Here is a 14261-nt window from a genome sequence, read left to right as displayed (position 1 = left end):
TTTTCCAAAGGATTCATTTAGTTGACCCCAACTAGTTTGGGACAAAGGCTTTGTTGAGTTGAGTTGAGTATTATTATTATTATTATTATTATTATTGTGAAACAACCAATTACTTGGTACATGTGGCCCCTCTTTTTAGGGTTGGCCTATACGTGGTACATGTGGCCCCTCTTTTTGGGTTGGCCATTACATGTGGAATTTTAATATCAAGGAGGTTTGAACTTAGGACCTTTGGCTCTGATACCATGTGAAACAACCAATTACTCCAAAGCTTAAGCATTTGTACAAGCCGTTATTTAATATTTTATACTTTAACAATTATTTTGAGCACTAGTATGTCCAGTAGGTTTCCAAGTTTTTTATTATAATTATTTATTCTATTTTGTTTCAGCGCCTCCACGGTGGTAGTCCTTTGAGCGGTAGTAATCATCATCGCACTGCCAGTGAGAGTAGTTCTTTTGGTAGTTCTGATTTTGATCATGTATCAGTTGAAGAAAACACCTCAGAGATGAACTTAATTCCTGGACATAATGAGCGTTCATCTAGAAGTTCACAACAACACCGGCTCAGTGTAATCCATGAGAAGCCAATAGATGTATTGAGAAGAGTGTGTGGAAATGACAGATGTGCGGATTGTGGTGCTCCTGAGCCAGATTGGGCATCCTTAAACCTTGCCATTCTTGTCTGCATTGAATGTTCTGGTGTTCATAGGAATCTTGGCGTACATATATCAAAGGTATTTGGAAAAAAAAAACCTTGAATTGTATGCTTCCATAATGACAAAGTCATCAAATAAGCAAATGAATAGGGTAATATCTAGTTCCATTTGTGCATGCTGCTGCAAATTTTTTATTTTATTTTGCTCTTTGACTGAAAAGTAGATGGAGCTTCTTAATTTTTATCTTTTTTAACTCACTTCCAGTTGATTGTACGATTAGCCTTATTGATTGTGGATTAGAGTGGTGCCTTTTCTTAATTAAATTCTTTCTGGCAACTTTCTAAAGACAAGGTAAATTGACCTTATTCATGTGGGATGGTAAAGTGACATGATTTGATCAAACATTCTTAACTGTTTTGATATACCTTGGGTGTTCTCCAGTTCGGTGTGTACCTCTTCTTGAGTTGACCAACAGGACCATTTAGAGACAGAGGAGATTTTTTGGAAAGTGACTCCATATTGCCATGCTTTAGAGTATCTTGAATTAAAGAAATTATAGAATATTTGATGTTACATCCAAGGCCCCTTGGAAACTAACAATATAATCCTTTCACCATTAACTGGACAACTGATAGAAAAGAACTTTGCCAGCTCACAGCGGGGGTGGTATTTCATAATTGAAATTTGATGTCTAGGAATTATCATCTTATGAATAGTGTTCTTTCTAGTTGGAGTCTACTGATGGGATGTCAGCCTTAAATTTTATGGAAGTTGTAGAGGCAATATAGGCTCGGTTAGCATATGGGGTGCCTTTATGGATACTGGGGAGATTGTTGAGCTATGTCCTGGTCGTATTGGTGTTAATGGCTCAGAGGAAGCAACGTCAAGAGCTCTTCTAACAGGAGTTTAAATTTTCAAGGTGGATCTATTGAGTGTGTTATGGGTGGAGGAAAAGTGATCAAATTTACTTGTTTGAGCAAAGAGAGTAAATGATATAATGCAAATACTTTATTTCAGTCTCATCTAAACACATTCAAGCGTGCACCTTTGAAGGGTTGGGATAAACCATTTAGAGTTACTCATCAGTCTAGAGATGCCCTTTTATAGGTAAAATGCTCACCAGTCTAGAAATACTTTCTTCTAACAGCGGGTCAGCAAAATGCCTTGTGCGATGGTCCCTAGCAAATCCATATATATATATATATATATATATATATATATATATATATATATATATATATATATATTATGGTGAGCTAGCTTGCCCAATCACATGGGGGCCCACTTTGTTAGGATGATCCAAAGTAGGGGTGTAAACGAGCCGAGCCGAGCCGAGCTTGGCCAGGCTCGGCTCGGCTCGGGCTCGAACCAGGCTCGGGCTCGGCTCTGCTCGGTCAGGCTCGGCCAGGCTCGCGAGCCTTACCGAGCTCGGGTTATATTATGTTCACACCCCTCATCTTCCTTGGACAGCCCTACTAGTGTAATTTAACTACTTTTTTTACACTATAGGGGGTGGTCCTAGTAACAAATGGGGTTCCAAAAATGAAGTGACATATTTTGCCCCCCCCCTTTCACTCCCTGGACAACCCTTTTAATGTATAAATTAATATATAATATATATATTTAAATATATTAAATTCTTAACGAGCCTTAACGAGCCGAGCCGAGCCTGGCCTAAATTAGGCTCGGCTCGTTAAGCTTAACGAGCCTGGTGAGCCGGCTTGGCTCGGCTCGTTAAGGATTCGAGCCGAGCTCGAGCGAGCCTCCGAGCCCGAGCCAAAATTGACACCCTTAATCCAAAGCATTCATTTGAAAGTCCCTTACATAGATGGGGGGTGTACCAAAAATCAGCTCCATAGGATCATCCTAACCCCTCCATTTGTGGAGGACAAAAATGGACAGACACAAATCTGCCCCATTTTTGTCCTCCACAAATGGAGGGGTTAGGATGATCCTATGGAGCTGATTTTTGGTACACCCCCTATCTATGATAAGGCCTTGCAAATGAATGGTTTGGATCACTCCCCAAAATGTGGGACCCATGTGATTGGGCAAGCTAGCTCACCATAAGTTTGATGAGCTTAAGCTCACCAACAGTTTCCTCATATATATATATATATATATATATATATATATATATATATATATAGAGAGAGAGAGAGAGAGAGAGAGAGAGAGAGAGAGAGAGAGGGAGGGAGGGAGGGAGGGAGGGAGGGAGAGAGAGAGAGGGAGGGAGGGAGGGAGGGAGGGAACATTTCCTACACACTACCTTAAAATACAGTGGGGGCCCACATTGTTTGGGTGATCCAAACAATTCATTTGAATGGTCCTCACATAGATAGGGTGTCCACAAAAAATCAGATCCATAGGATCATCCTAACCATTCAAACTATGGAGGCAAAAAATGGACTAATTTGTGAAGCTTTATACACGTCCATTTTACCTCCACAAATCGTAGGGTTGGGATGATCCTATGGATCTGATTTTTTGTGGACACCCTATCTATGTGAGGACCATTCAAATGAATTGTTTGGATCACCCAAACAATGTGGGCCCCCACTGTATTTTAAGGTAGTGTGTAGGTAACTTACCTACACAAGTGTGTAGGAAATGTTCTCTCATATATATATATATAGCATCAATTGGGCAATCTTTACTGCTCGTGTAATTTTTAATGGACTTCAGCAATGATATCATCACCTTTAGGGAAAAAATGTGGCAATTGCCAGCTGAAATCTATCATCCTGGCCTTTTCTTTCTAGAAGCTGCAAATGGAAGGGATTTTTACTATGTGAATTGCTTGTTCATTGAAGAAAAGTATCGGTATGTAAAAGTTAGTATTCATCATACATGAGATATTGAGCTTATTAACTATTTTAAAGTATCTTGCATGCAGTTAGTGCCAACCACAACGGTAACAAACTGTAGCTAGAATATGTGTATAGACTGGAGTTTTGACTTAACAATATGTAATTTTGATTTTTTGTTTTCAGAATAAAAAATTTTCAAGTGTTGAAAGAAAACCATGGGGTGCCCGCCTCTGAAATGTCTCAGTATGAGTTTTATTGCTTATTAGTTTTGTTGATGATGCCTCTTGTTGCTAGTTGTATTTAGTAAAACAAAAATTTGAAGTTCAATGTGTTTTAAGTGTTTCAATTACATGTTTCTCACTCAATTTGTAAAAAGACAAGAAAAGAGAATGAAAAGAAAAACAACAAAATGATTGGTCTATTTTATGGGGATTATACTCTTCATGTATGAATTGTTGGATTTTCTGTTTTAATTGTGTCAATTATTTAGGATGTTAACTCAAAAGCTGTTGTCATCCAAAGCAGGCAGTTTTGATATAGACCTCTGTTTTACCTTTCAATATGTGAATAATTTCTCTTTATGATATGCTGTCAATATGGATTGCCTGTATATTTCTGTCATTTTCCTTTTGTGTATGTTCATTCTTGGAGCTCGTGAGGCTTCCAATTACTGATATTTCTGTGATTTATTTTTACAGGTTAGATCACTGACACTCGATGTAAAAGTATGGGAGCCTTCTGTTATAAATTTGTTCAAGTCACTGGGTAATACATATGCCAACTCGATTTGGGAGGAACTATTGCACCCAAAAAATAATTTAAAAATTGATGACATCCCTACAAGGTAATATAATACATGGAAAGTATTCTTACTATTGTAATATGAGTAGCTTTGTGTATTCCTTTAAAAATTGCTAAAAAATTACATTTTCAATATTCATGTGGTGCAGTTTGTCTAAGTTCGATAAAAAGCAGCATCTATTTATGAGCAAACCTAATCATTATGATCCAATTTCGATTAAAGAGAAGTTCATTCAAGCAAAGGTATCACACCAAGCAAAATTACTTTTTTTTTTCTCTTGGCCATTCCATGAAGTTTTTCTTGTTTTTGTTTGGCAACACGGTCATATGGCTGCTTAGAGAATATAAATGCTATGCTGCGTCACTGGATCAGTAGAAAATGTTGGGCCATTTGCATGTCCAAACAACATGTGTTAGTTACCCCTTCGATGCTTACTATACACAGTGTTAATGTGTTGGGTCATGTCATATTTATGACTGACGATTTGCATTCATGAGAAAAAATCGGAGAGAGAGAGAGAGAGAGAGAGAGAGAGAGAGAGAGAGAGAGAGAGAGAGAGAGAGAGAGAGAGAGAGAGAGAGAGAGAGAGAGAGAGAGAGATGAAATCTTGTATACATAGAAAGGAAAGATTGGAAATGAAATAAGAATTTACGGTTTTTAAAAGAAGATGCACGGATGACACATGAGAGAAGAATAAAAGAAGGGGATCTAGTGTCTGATGAAATATCAGATGAGAGTATAAGAGTGGCGATGTGAAAATTAGAGAAAGAAGAAACAATGTACCTCTTTCAGAGGATGAAATCATATATCTTGATGATCTCGAGCTCTGATACCATGGAAGGAATATCATGAGATATGTGAATAAATTATATAGGAAGGACCGCAGTGAGAGACGGAGAATTCATCTAGAGGGAAAAGTCCTTTTCTATTCGTTGTATTTGTTTGACCATTACATCGACGCATATACATCAAAGAGAAAATGACTAAAGTATCCTTAATGAAGGGTCTTCAACCGGGCTAATAACACACAGGGACGAGTATTTCTAAAACTATTAGGGATTCATTTCTTTTTATCGAATATTGTTATTTCCTTTTCCGTCATGTTTCAATAAGTGCAATATTGTTTGTTCTGCTTTGCCCTTTTGGTATTCCTTTTTGTTTTCTAAACTTTTATTCAAATATTGACCTTTACATCTTACTTGATCTTATAATGTTAAACATTCAAAGAGTAACATGTTTACGAGTGTTTGGGAGTGCTCAGAGATTCTAATGGTGAGGTCATTTGGGCGTGTTCTCTGGACCGATTAGGCGTGCAGATTCTAACGAGGCGGAGGTTAGGATTGTCCATCAGGGGATTAGTCAATTGGATAAAGATCTAATGGATTCTATCATTGTGGTGGGAGACGCCCTTAATGTGATTAGATGGCTGAGAGGGTTACCCCTGCACCCCCGCACCCATCCACCCCAATGGACATTTGCGCAGTTCTTTGATGAGATTAAAGATAGTCTTCGGGTCTTCTATTATTTTCCCACAGGTGAGAAGATCGGCTAATAGCATAGCGGATCGCCTAGCGAGGGAAGGAGTGGATAAGCCGGGTTTGGAATACTTTGATTTCCTGTCTCCTTGATATGGAGTGTATGTTGTATTTTCTCTTTTGGTTTTTTCCTTGTATCTTGTCCTGTTGTTTCCCTGTTTTGGGTTGACTGCCTTAGTCGGTGCCCTTTGTTTAATTAATGAAATCTGCAACCATTTAAAAAAAAATGTTTATTAGTGTTTGATGGTGGTTCTATAGTCATTGTTAGTTGTAAGTTATGATATTTACATTTTTTGATTTCGTTCAAGGCTTTTTAGTAATTCCAAAGAACTATAATTGGTCTGATTCTAGTTATTAATATGTTTGAACATTACACGCTCATGCATGCAAATTTAACATTATTAATCACTTCTCTTTATATTGATTTATGAAGGTTTAGCCACTGTATGTTTATAGCCTTAGCACACTATTTGCATTATTGGTTAATTACTTCATTTGTAAGAGAGGATGGATTTTTGTTTCTTAACATGCCTCTTTATTTTATAAGAAATAAACGGACATCTTTATCTTATAAGAAATAAAAAAGCAAAAGGATATTTCCACCCCCTTTACCAGCATCTCAACCCCCTTTTATACACCTTTTCCTAAAAATGACACCACTTTCAGGAAAAGACAACAGAGGCTGGAAATGTTGAAAACAGGGGTGGAATATCATTTTCCAATAAAAATATCAAGTTGTCAAACTGTAAAGAAAAACACAGAGCTCCGTAGCCTGTCTTTTTCTACTTTGTGACTTTTCTGCATTAGTGTTCTTTTTTGTTGCTATAATTATGCCTATAACTAAAATGAAGTATGCACTAAATCTTTCTCTGAATGATAACAAATTGCTTCAGTAAAGAAGAGAAAATTTACAGCAGGGTACAGATTGCACAGCAATTAAAAAACTTCTACATACACCGTCTCAATCTGCAACATCATAGGCCAGTCTAAACACATGACTGAACCAATTGAATCTGCTTACATAAATCTAAAATCTCATCAACTCTAAGTATTTGTTTTTCGAAGGAGGTTGGCTAACTCCGAAGCTGATGCATTGGCTAAGGAGGGCATCAATCTACCCAACATCCGTTTTGTCTCTCTGATTGACTTGGACAATTTACCCCAATAGAGGCCCTCTGTTAGTGTATTTCTTTCTTTGCACGGGAACATCTTGTCCCCATCTCGTTGTAATGGTCTCTCTTCATTAATAAATGTTACCTTTTAAAAAAAAAAAGCACAGAGGTTGTGCCCTTATGAGCGACATCCCTCTCATTGAAGTTACATATTTGTCACATTAGAATTGATTGTGTGGTTCCATACTACGGTCATCTATGTTTTGAATTTGAATAATTTATTGTTTATGATCTCTTACTTTTTTTATTTGCATTTTTTTTTGTACTTTTATTGTTTAGATGTGAATTAATTTTGATAATTCATATCCATGTTTTTATTAACTAGTACTTTATTACTCGATGCTCCTTTCTCTTTAGATATGTGCCACTTAACCCCCCCTTTTGGTCACTTTGTGGTCCTTTAGGGCAAGGTTTAAAATTCCGGTTTCGGTACCGGTTTCGGACCTTGAAATTTCAAAATTTCGGTGAAATATTAAATTAATTAAAAAAAAAAACAGATTTTTTGGGTTCGACCGAAATAAATGGCCATTTCGGTTTTGGGTGGTTTCGGTGTCAATCTCCACCGAAATCCGAAATTTCGGATTTCGGTCAAAATTTAAAACCATGCTTCAGGGAACTATAACTGAAATCTGATCTCAATGTTTCTAGTATGCAGAAAAGCTTTTTGTTCGCAAGCTTAAGGCAGATCAACATCTTATGTCTGTGGCCCACCAGATATGGAACGGTGTCCGTATCAATGACAAGAAAGCAGTATACCGTCGCATAGTTGACTCTGATGCTGATTTAAATACTGGGCAGGGACATGCACCTTTTAGCACGTCCTTAACTTTAGTAGCAAAAGTGAAACTCTTGCAAGACCATCCAGTCTTGGAGTCTTCTCTCAAATCCAATATCTTGGCAGGGGATTCCTTCCACAAGGCCTCTGCTGAAAGCTCTCTGAGCTCCATAAGCACAAGCGAGGACCAGTGCGAGGTGGAGGAATGTGAGGGCTGCTCCCTACTTCATCTTGCATGTCAGACTGCAGATATAGGTATTGTGAAACAACCAGTTACTCCAAAAGCCTAAGCTATTGGAAGAGTTTTTTTTTTTTTGGAGTAGGCGTTATTTAATCTTTGATACTTTACACTCCCCCACATGTCGCCCCTCTTTCTTTGAGTTGGCCTACACGTGGTACATGTGGCCCCACTTTTGGGCTGACCATTGCATGTGGATTTTTGACATCAAGGAGGTTTGAACTTAGGACCTTTGCTCTGATATAATGTGAAACAACCAGTTACTCCAAAAGCTTAAGCTATTGGAGAAGGCGTTATTTAATCTTTTTATACTTTAACAGGTATGATAGAGCTCCTCTTACAGTACGGTGCCAACATAAATGCTACTGATTCGAAAGGCCAAACACCACTTCACCATAGTATTATCCGTGGCAGGACTGTATTCACCAAACTGCTTCTCAGCAGGTGATTTTCAAATCATCTTAATCTAGCCTGGCTACAAAACCTGTCATTTTCTTTGAAGAAGCATCTTTTTCCTCCAAATTGTCTCTAATTATTTTTCTCAAGCTTTGAACATACCTTGGTAACCTAGATGTAGATATTGTTATTTACATTATATCCAATGCTAAAATTCATCTTCCTCAATAAATTTTTATCCTTTTTGTTGCAGTACTGCAATTTCTGCTAATCATAATTCAGGGCTTACTGAAGCCATCATGTCCTAAGGTGTCTCTGTGCTCTCACATTTCCAACTGTCTGTTTTAGTCTTGACATAACTTTTAAGTTGATACACGACTTAATCCTTTAATTTTAGTTATCATTATTATTACTATTGCAATGTTGTTATTATATAAGGGTTAGATAGTGGAAGGTATATTAATTTATATGACATAGAGAATTATTGCTATTGCATTGTTGTTATTTTTTTTTGAATGGTACATTGTTGTTATTATATAAGGAACTTGGGCAAACAATGCATGGTGGGGCTGGGATTTGGTGCCTTGCCCAAACTTGTCGCAACCACGAGGTTGTGGTTTCAAGCCGGCTTATGTACCAAAAATAAAAAAGAAAAAGAAAAACCTCTCACCCAAGTGGTCCTCAAATCTCAGAGAGATAGTCTCATAAACAGGTATTAATAGGCATTAAGTTAGTCGATGCCTTAATTATGAATTTTGTTTCGTTCGCCTTTTCATTTTGGCTACTGGAATGGAACGTTTCGGTATTTCAGTCTTTTCGTTCCACTACAACGATCGAATTTTTTTTAGTAGTTACAAAAATGAAAAAAAAATCAGAAATTATTAAAAATTGGAACAACATAATCCATCATAACATCAAGGTTGTAAACATCCAACATTTATTTAAAGGAAAATCACTTTCAGCTGAAATGTCTATGTTGACCTGTGCCTGTCTAGATAAAAATGGTTAGAGATCAAATTATGAGATTTTTTTATCGGACTTTTGGAATTTAATAATGTTTGGACGTGATAGAATTTATAAATTTTTAAAATTGGTAAAATACCATGTCATTTGGAAGTTAAGATTTTGACCCGGCCTGATTTTTTTTCGAATTTTGTACTAGAATGGGTAAGTTGACTTTTTATCCTTTTAGAATTTGGTCTTGAAACTATTATTAATAAATCCAAATGGGGGTATTGCCTTATTTACATGTAAATCTCAAATGACTTTACGTGTAAATACTAAGAAGAGGAAAGAAGAAGAAGAGAAGAGAACCAAGATGAGATAAGAAGAGTAGAAGAAACGGACAATAGAGTATTTCGGACGGAAAGGAAAATTTCGTCCGTTTCGTCCGAAAAGAATGAAATGGACCGAAATCCGGAATGAAACGGCAAATATAGCCATTCTGTTCCGGTTTTATGTCCGGAATGAACGAAACAAAACAATTTTTATAACTAAGGTCGACGCCCACGGGAGGCAACCTGAGTTTTGTATGTTGAAGAATGGAGGTTAGGGAATTGGAAACCTTGATCAGCCATGGAAACTGTAATTGCGGAAATGTGATTGAAAGTTTGATGGGTGTCTACCTGGATCTTGTGCAAGCTGAATACTCCGTGAAAGAAACTTTGGATATCGTGGAGTTGAACAAGGAATGCTGCAGAAAGGGTATGATTCTGGCCAGCAAGGGCTTAGGATCAAAAAATTTCAGTCAGAAGCTCTAAGCCAAAGAGAAGAAGAAGAGGGCAAGGAACAGCAAAGATGGGAATCTGAACAGCAAATCAGGAAAGATACCTTGGATGATAGAGACAATGGAACAACTGTTGTGGACAATAACCATTGGAACCAAAGAAGAAAAAAACACAAAGACAACCGTAGCGAGGATGAACATGCTGGAGAGGGACTAGGAACAAAGAAGGCGGAGGAACAGAAGGATACCTACCTGGTGATTGGAAATGTGGAACCTGTAGTTACCACACAACTTCAAGACCACAACTTCAAGTGAAGGGTAAACTGCGGATGGTGCATGAAGAAACCAAATCATGAATCAAAATCAAGCCACGGAGAAAGAAAGATTATTCCTAAATCCCTGTGGAATGACTGCAGAGGGGTCAGTGGACATCAGTGAGGATGGGGATTATCATGCGGCAATCATTGCAGGGAAGGAGGCAGAAGAAGGAAAAAAATTAAGAAAATGCTTTATAGGTAAAGTCAAGATGACATCCTGGAGCATAGGGGAAATCTATGTTGGGCCCAATGGTTTTGGGGAGGGGATATCCCAAAACTTCCCAGACCGTCGAAGTTGAACGAGGAAGAGGTATTGTTCTGGTTTCAATTGGAAACGCAAGCGGATGCAATCATCAAGGCCAGAAGTTGGTCGGTGGTGAAATTTGTTGAAGATCAAAGACTGGATCAAGGTTGGTTTGATTCGGTTAGACACATACTTAAGGGGTATTATAGTCATTGTATTCACATAACATACATATCTATACATATACATATATACATATACATGCACTATTTCAGAGTTTGATGCATAGTGCTTTTAGAGATAAATTCTGAGTTTTGGAGTGGTGGGTGTATGATGGAACAAAGATGGTTTTTTGGTCTGTTGGCATCCTGGTCGATTGTAAATATGTAGGGGACCGCTGGTCTATGAAGCACGGGTACGGGTACAGGGTGCGGGTACGACACGACAAGGGTACGTGGGTACGTGATTTGCCAAAAAAACCGGGTGCGGGTACGTTCGGGTACGCCGAATATAATAATATATTTTAATATTTTATTATATATTTATAAAAATAAAATAAAATTGTAGAGCAATCAAATAACAATAACATCACCAAAATGGAAAATTCTAATATTACTCTTCATTTCATAAGTGATTAAGTTCAATATTTCATAACATGAGGCATCAATACATCATTCATTAGAAAAAAAAGTCTGTGACCAGTGTATTGACCAGTGCCTGACAAGATGAATAATTTTTAGAGACCAAATTATGAGATTTTTTTTACCGAACTTTTGGGATTTAATAATGTTTGGACAAAATAGATTTTATGAATTTTTAAAATTTGAAAAATACCCCACCGTTTGGAAGTTAAGAAAGTTAAAATTTTGACCCGACCCTTTTTCTTTGAATTTTGTACTAGAACTGGAGAGTTGACTTTTTTTCCTTTTAGATTTGGGTGTTGAAACTATTTTTAATAAATCCAAAAGGGGGGTATTCCGTTATTTACATGTAAATCTTAAGTAAATGGACAATAAAATAGTAAAGACATTTACTTAAGTAGAGAGAAGTACAGGAGAGGAAAGAGAAGCGGCAGGAAGAAGCAGGACGTGTCGGGTACGCGTGGTGCGCACCCGACACGCACCCAACCACCAAAACTGGGTTTTTTTTTTTACGTACCCCGGACATACCCGGACGTACCCGCACCCCATACGTGTCGGGTGTGGGTGCGGGAGCCCCGGGAGAGTACCCGTGCTTCCTAGCCGCTGGTCCATATCTTCTGTAATTTTTGATTTCATATATTAATATATATAAACCTGTCGCTTTTCTATATATATATATATATATGAGAGAACGGTTCCTACACATATGTGTAGATAAGTTATCTACACACTAGCTTAAAATACAGTGGGGGCCACATTATTTGGGTGATCCAAACCATTCATTTTTAAGGCCCTCACATAGATAGGGTGTCCACAAAAACTCAAATCCATAGGATCATCCTAACCATTTGAACTGTGGAGGCAAAAAATGGACTAATCTGTGAAGGTTTAAAGACATCCATTTTACCTCCACAAATCGTAGGGTTGGATCTGATTTTTTGTAGACACCCTATCTATGTAAGGGCCTTTAAAATGGATGGCTTGGATCACCCAAACAATGTGGGCCCCCACTGTATTTTAAGCTAGTGTGTAGAGAACTCTCTACACATGTGTAGGAACCGTTTTCTCTCTCTCTCTCTCTCTCTCTCTCTCTCTCTCTCTATATATATATATATATATATATATATATATATATATATATATATATATATATATATATATTCTGGTGGAGTGCATGACTGACAAACGCCATCCTTCCCTTCATTCATCCTGTGTGTGTGTGTGTGTGTGTAACTCTATATCCTCTGCACCATGTAAATATCCAACACGGTATCAGAGCTTAAGGTCAAAGATCAAGTTCTTTCATCCTTAATGTAACTATATTACAAAACCCTAACCCTAGAACTTCCCTAATCCTAACCCTAACCAGTCGCACCCCTCCCTTTCCTTTCTACCACTGCCACACCACCCAAATACCTCTCCTTGTGTACCTCACCCTGTTTGCACCCCTCCCTTACCTATTTTTTTTATTACCGCAATCCCTACCTTCCCTCCCACGCACTCTTCTCCATTGCCGCCACCTTCACCTCAGTTTGCAACCCCCTTTGCAACCTTCTCCATTGCCGCAACCCCTTTTTGCTTCCTTCCTCATTCCGCAACCCATCAAACTTGTTCGCACCCCTATTTTATATCCTTTTTCAACCCTAAATATTCTAAACCTAATCCTAGTTTATCCATCTACATAAATCAGTCGCTAATCACAAGTTCACAACCTAGTCTTTCTATTCATGTTTTAAACCACTATTTTTTTACCCTTTCTCATCTTAAATCTGGTTCCGGGAAAGTGTTTCGAGTGTTTCTTATGGTGATAGTGTATGTTTGGGGTGCTTGTGCCACTTTTCTTCCCGGAACTATGTGTTAGCGTGTCCTTATTGGTGGTTTGATTGTTTGGTGGTGATCCGTTGGTAGTTTCATTGTGGTATGATAGTAACCGGTTGTTGATGTTACTGATTGTTGGTTGATATTTCTGTTGGTGGATCAAAGTGAGATTCTTCTAGTTATTGTGGGTGCTTCTTGGAGATCTGCTTTGTTACTGTGACTTGTTGATGATTGTGGTGGTTGGTAGTTATTGTGTTGTTGTGGTGTGGTTGTTGGAGATCTGTTGTGATTTGATGGTGATTGGTGGTAGCTGAGTGGTGTTTATTAGATTGTTGACTCTTGTTGGTTGATGGTTGGTGTTACTTATTATTGTTGATTGTGCTTGATGGTGGTGCTGTTATTATCTGTGGACGATTTGTTGGTGGTTGTTTGCTTGGTCCTTGTTGACTATTAGTTGTTTTGATTGTCGTAATTGGTACTTATCTTGGCTTCGGAAGATTCCTTATCGCAGCCGACGATTGTTGAAGCCACTCTTCCCTCTTCATCCCATTCATCTAGTGCTAATTATACTCTTATGGAAGCTCCTCTTCATATGAACTCCATACGGCTTGATGGGAAGAATTACCCTCGTTGGAAGAGAGCGGTGCGTACTTACCTTCTTGGTCGGGGCAAAGTTTGCTTTCTCGAGCATTCACCCCAACCACCACGGATCCCTCCTATGAGCGATGGGAACAGGAGGATGCTGTTATTAGATCTTTTTTGTGGAGTTGCATGGAACCACAAGTGGCTACAAATATGATGTATCTTGATTCCTCCAAGGAGGTTTGGGACTATGCTGCGACTCTATATTCTGGCGCTGATAATGTCACATGAGTGTGTGATTTCTTCTTTGACTGGTTGGGTTTTCAACGTAGAGATGTCCATTTTTTTATCATTACATTTCTTATATTGCCATATGTCAACAGCTTGACCTACTTATGCCATTCACAGTGGATCACGCTACTCTTGCTAAGCATTAGGAGGAATTACGTGTTGTTTGTTATCTGGATTCCTTGGGTTCCGATTATCTCCAGCTTCATCAGCAGATCGTCAACTCTGGTACCCTTTCATCTCTTGCAGATACGTTTTC

General features: G+C 38.1%; 1 protein-coding gene across 2 annotated transcripts in view; it reads left to right on the top strand.

Moving 5' to 3' along the window:
- LOC143847250 (ADP-ribosylation factor GTPase-activating protein AGD3-like) overlaps positions 1–14261 on the top strand; it is a 47658-nt gene that overhangs the window by 22609 nt on the left and 10788 nt on the right. Inside the window, exons 15-20 of one of the 2 annotated variants that reach the window (XM_077356015.1) lie at positions 392–736; positions 4167–4312; positions 4419–4512; positions 7626–8007; positions 8311–8434; positions 8640–8695. In XM_077356015.1, the coding sequence (XP_077212130.1) occupies positions 392–736; positions 4167–4312; positions 4419–4512; positions 7626–8007; positions 8311–8434; positions 8640–8694 (1146 nt within the window). In that variant the 3' untranslated portion in view covers position 8695. The remainder of the gene's footprint in view (positions 1–391; positions 737–4166; positions 4313–4418; positions 4513–7625; positions 8008–8310; positions 8435–8639; positions 8696–14261) is intronic. The other variant, XM_077356014.1, reaches the window with a different exon arrangement.

The sequence above is a fragment of the Tasmannia lanceolata genome, unplaced genomic scaffold (assembly GCF_043159265.1).
Source record: "Tasmannia lanceolata isolate RefF3 unplaced genomic scaffold, GAP_Taslan_0.1 ptg000015l, whole genome shotgun sequence".
In the NCBI taxonomy this organism is placed as follows: Eukaryota; Viridiplantae; Streptophyta; class Magnoliopsida; order Canellales; family Winteraceae; genus Tasmannia; species Tasmannia lanceolata.
This window is presented reverse-complemented; position numbering and strand designations above follow the sequence as displayed.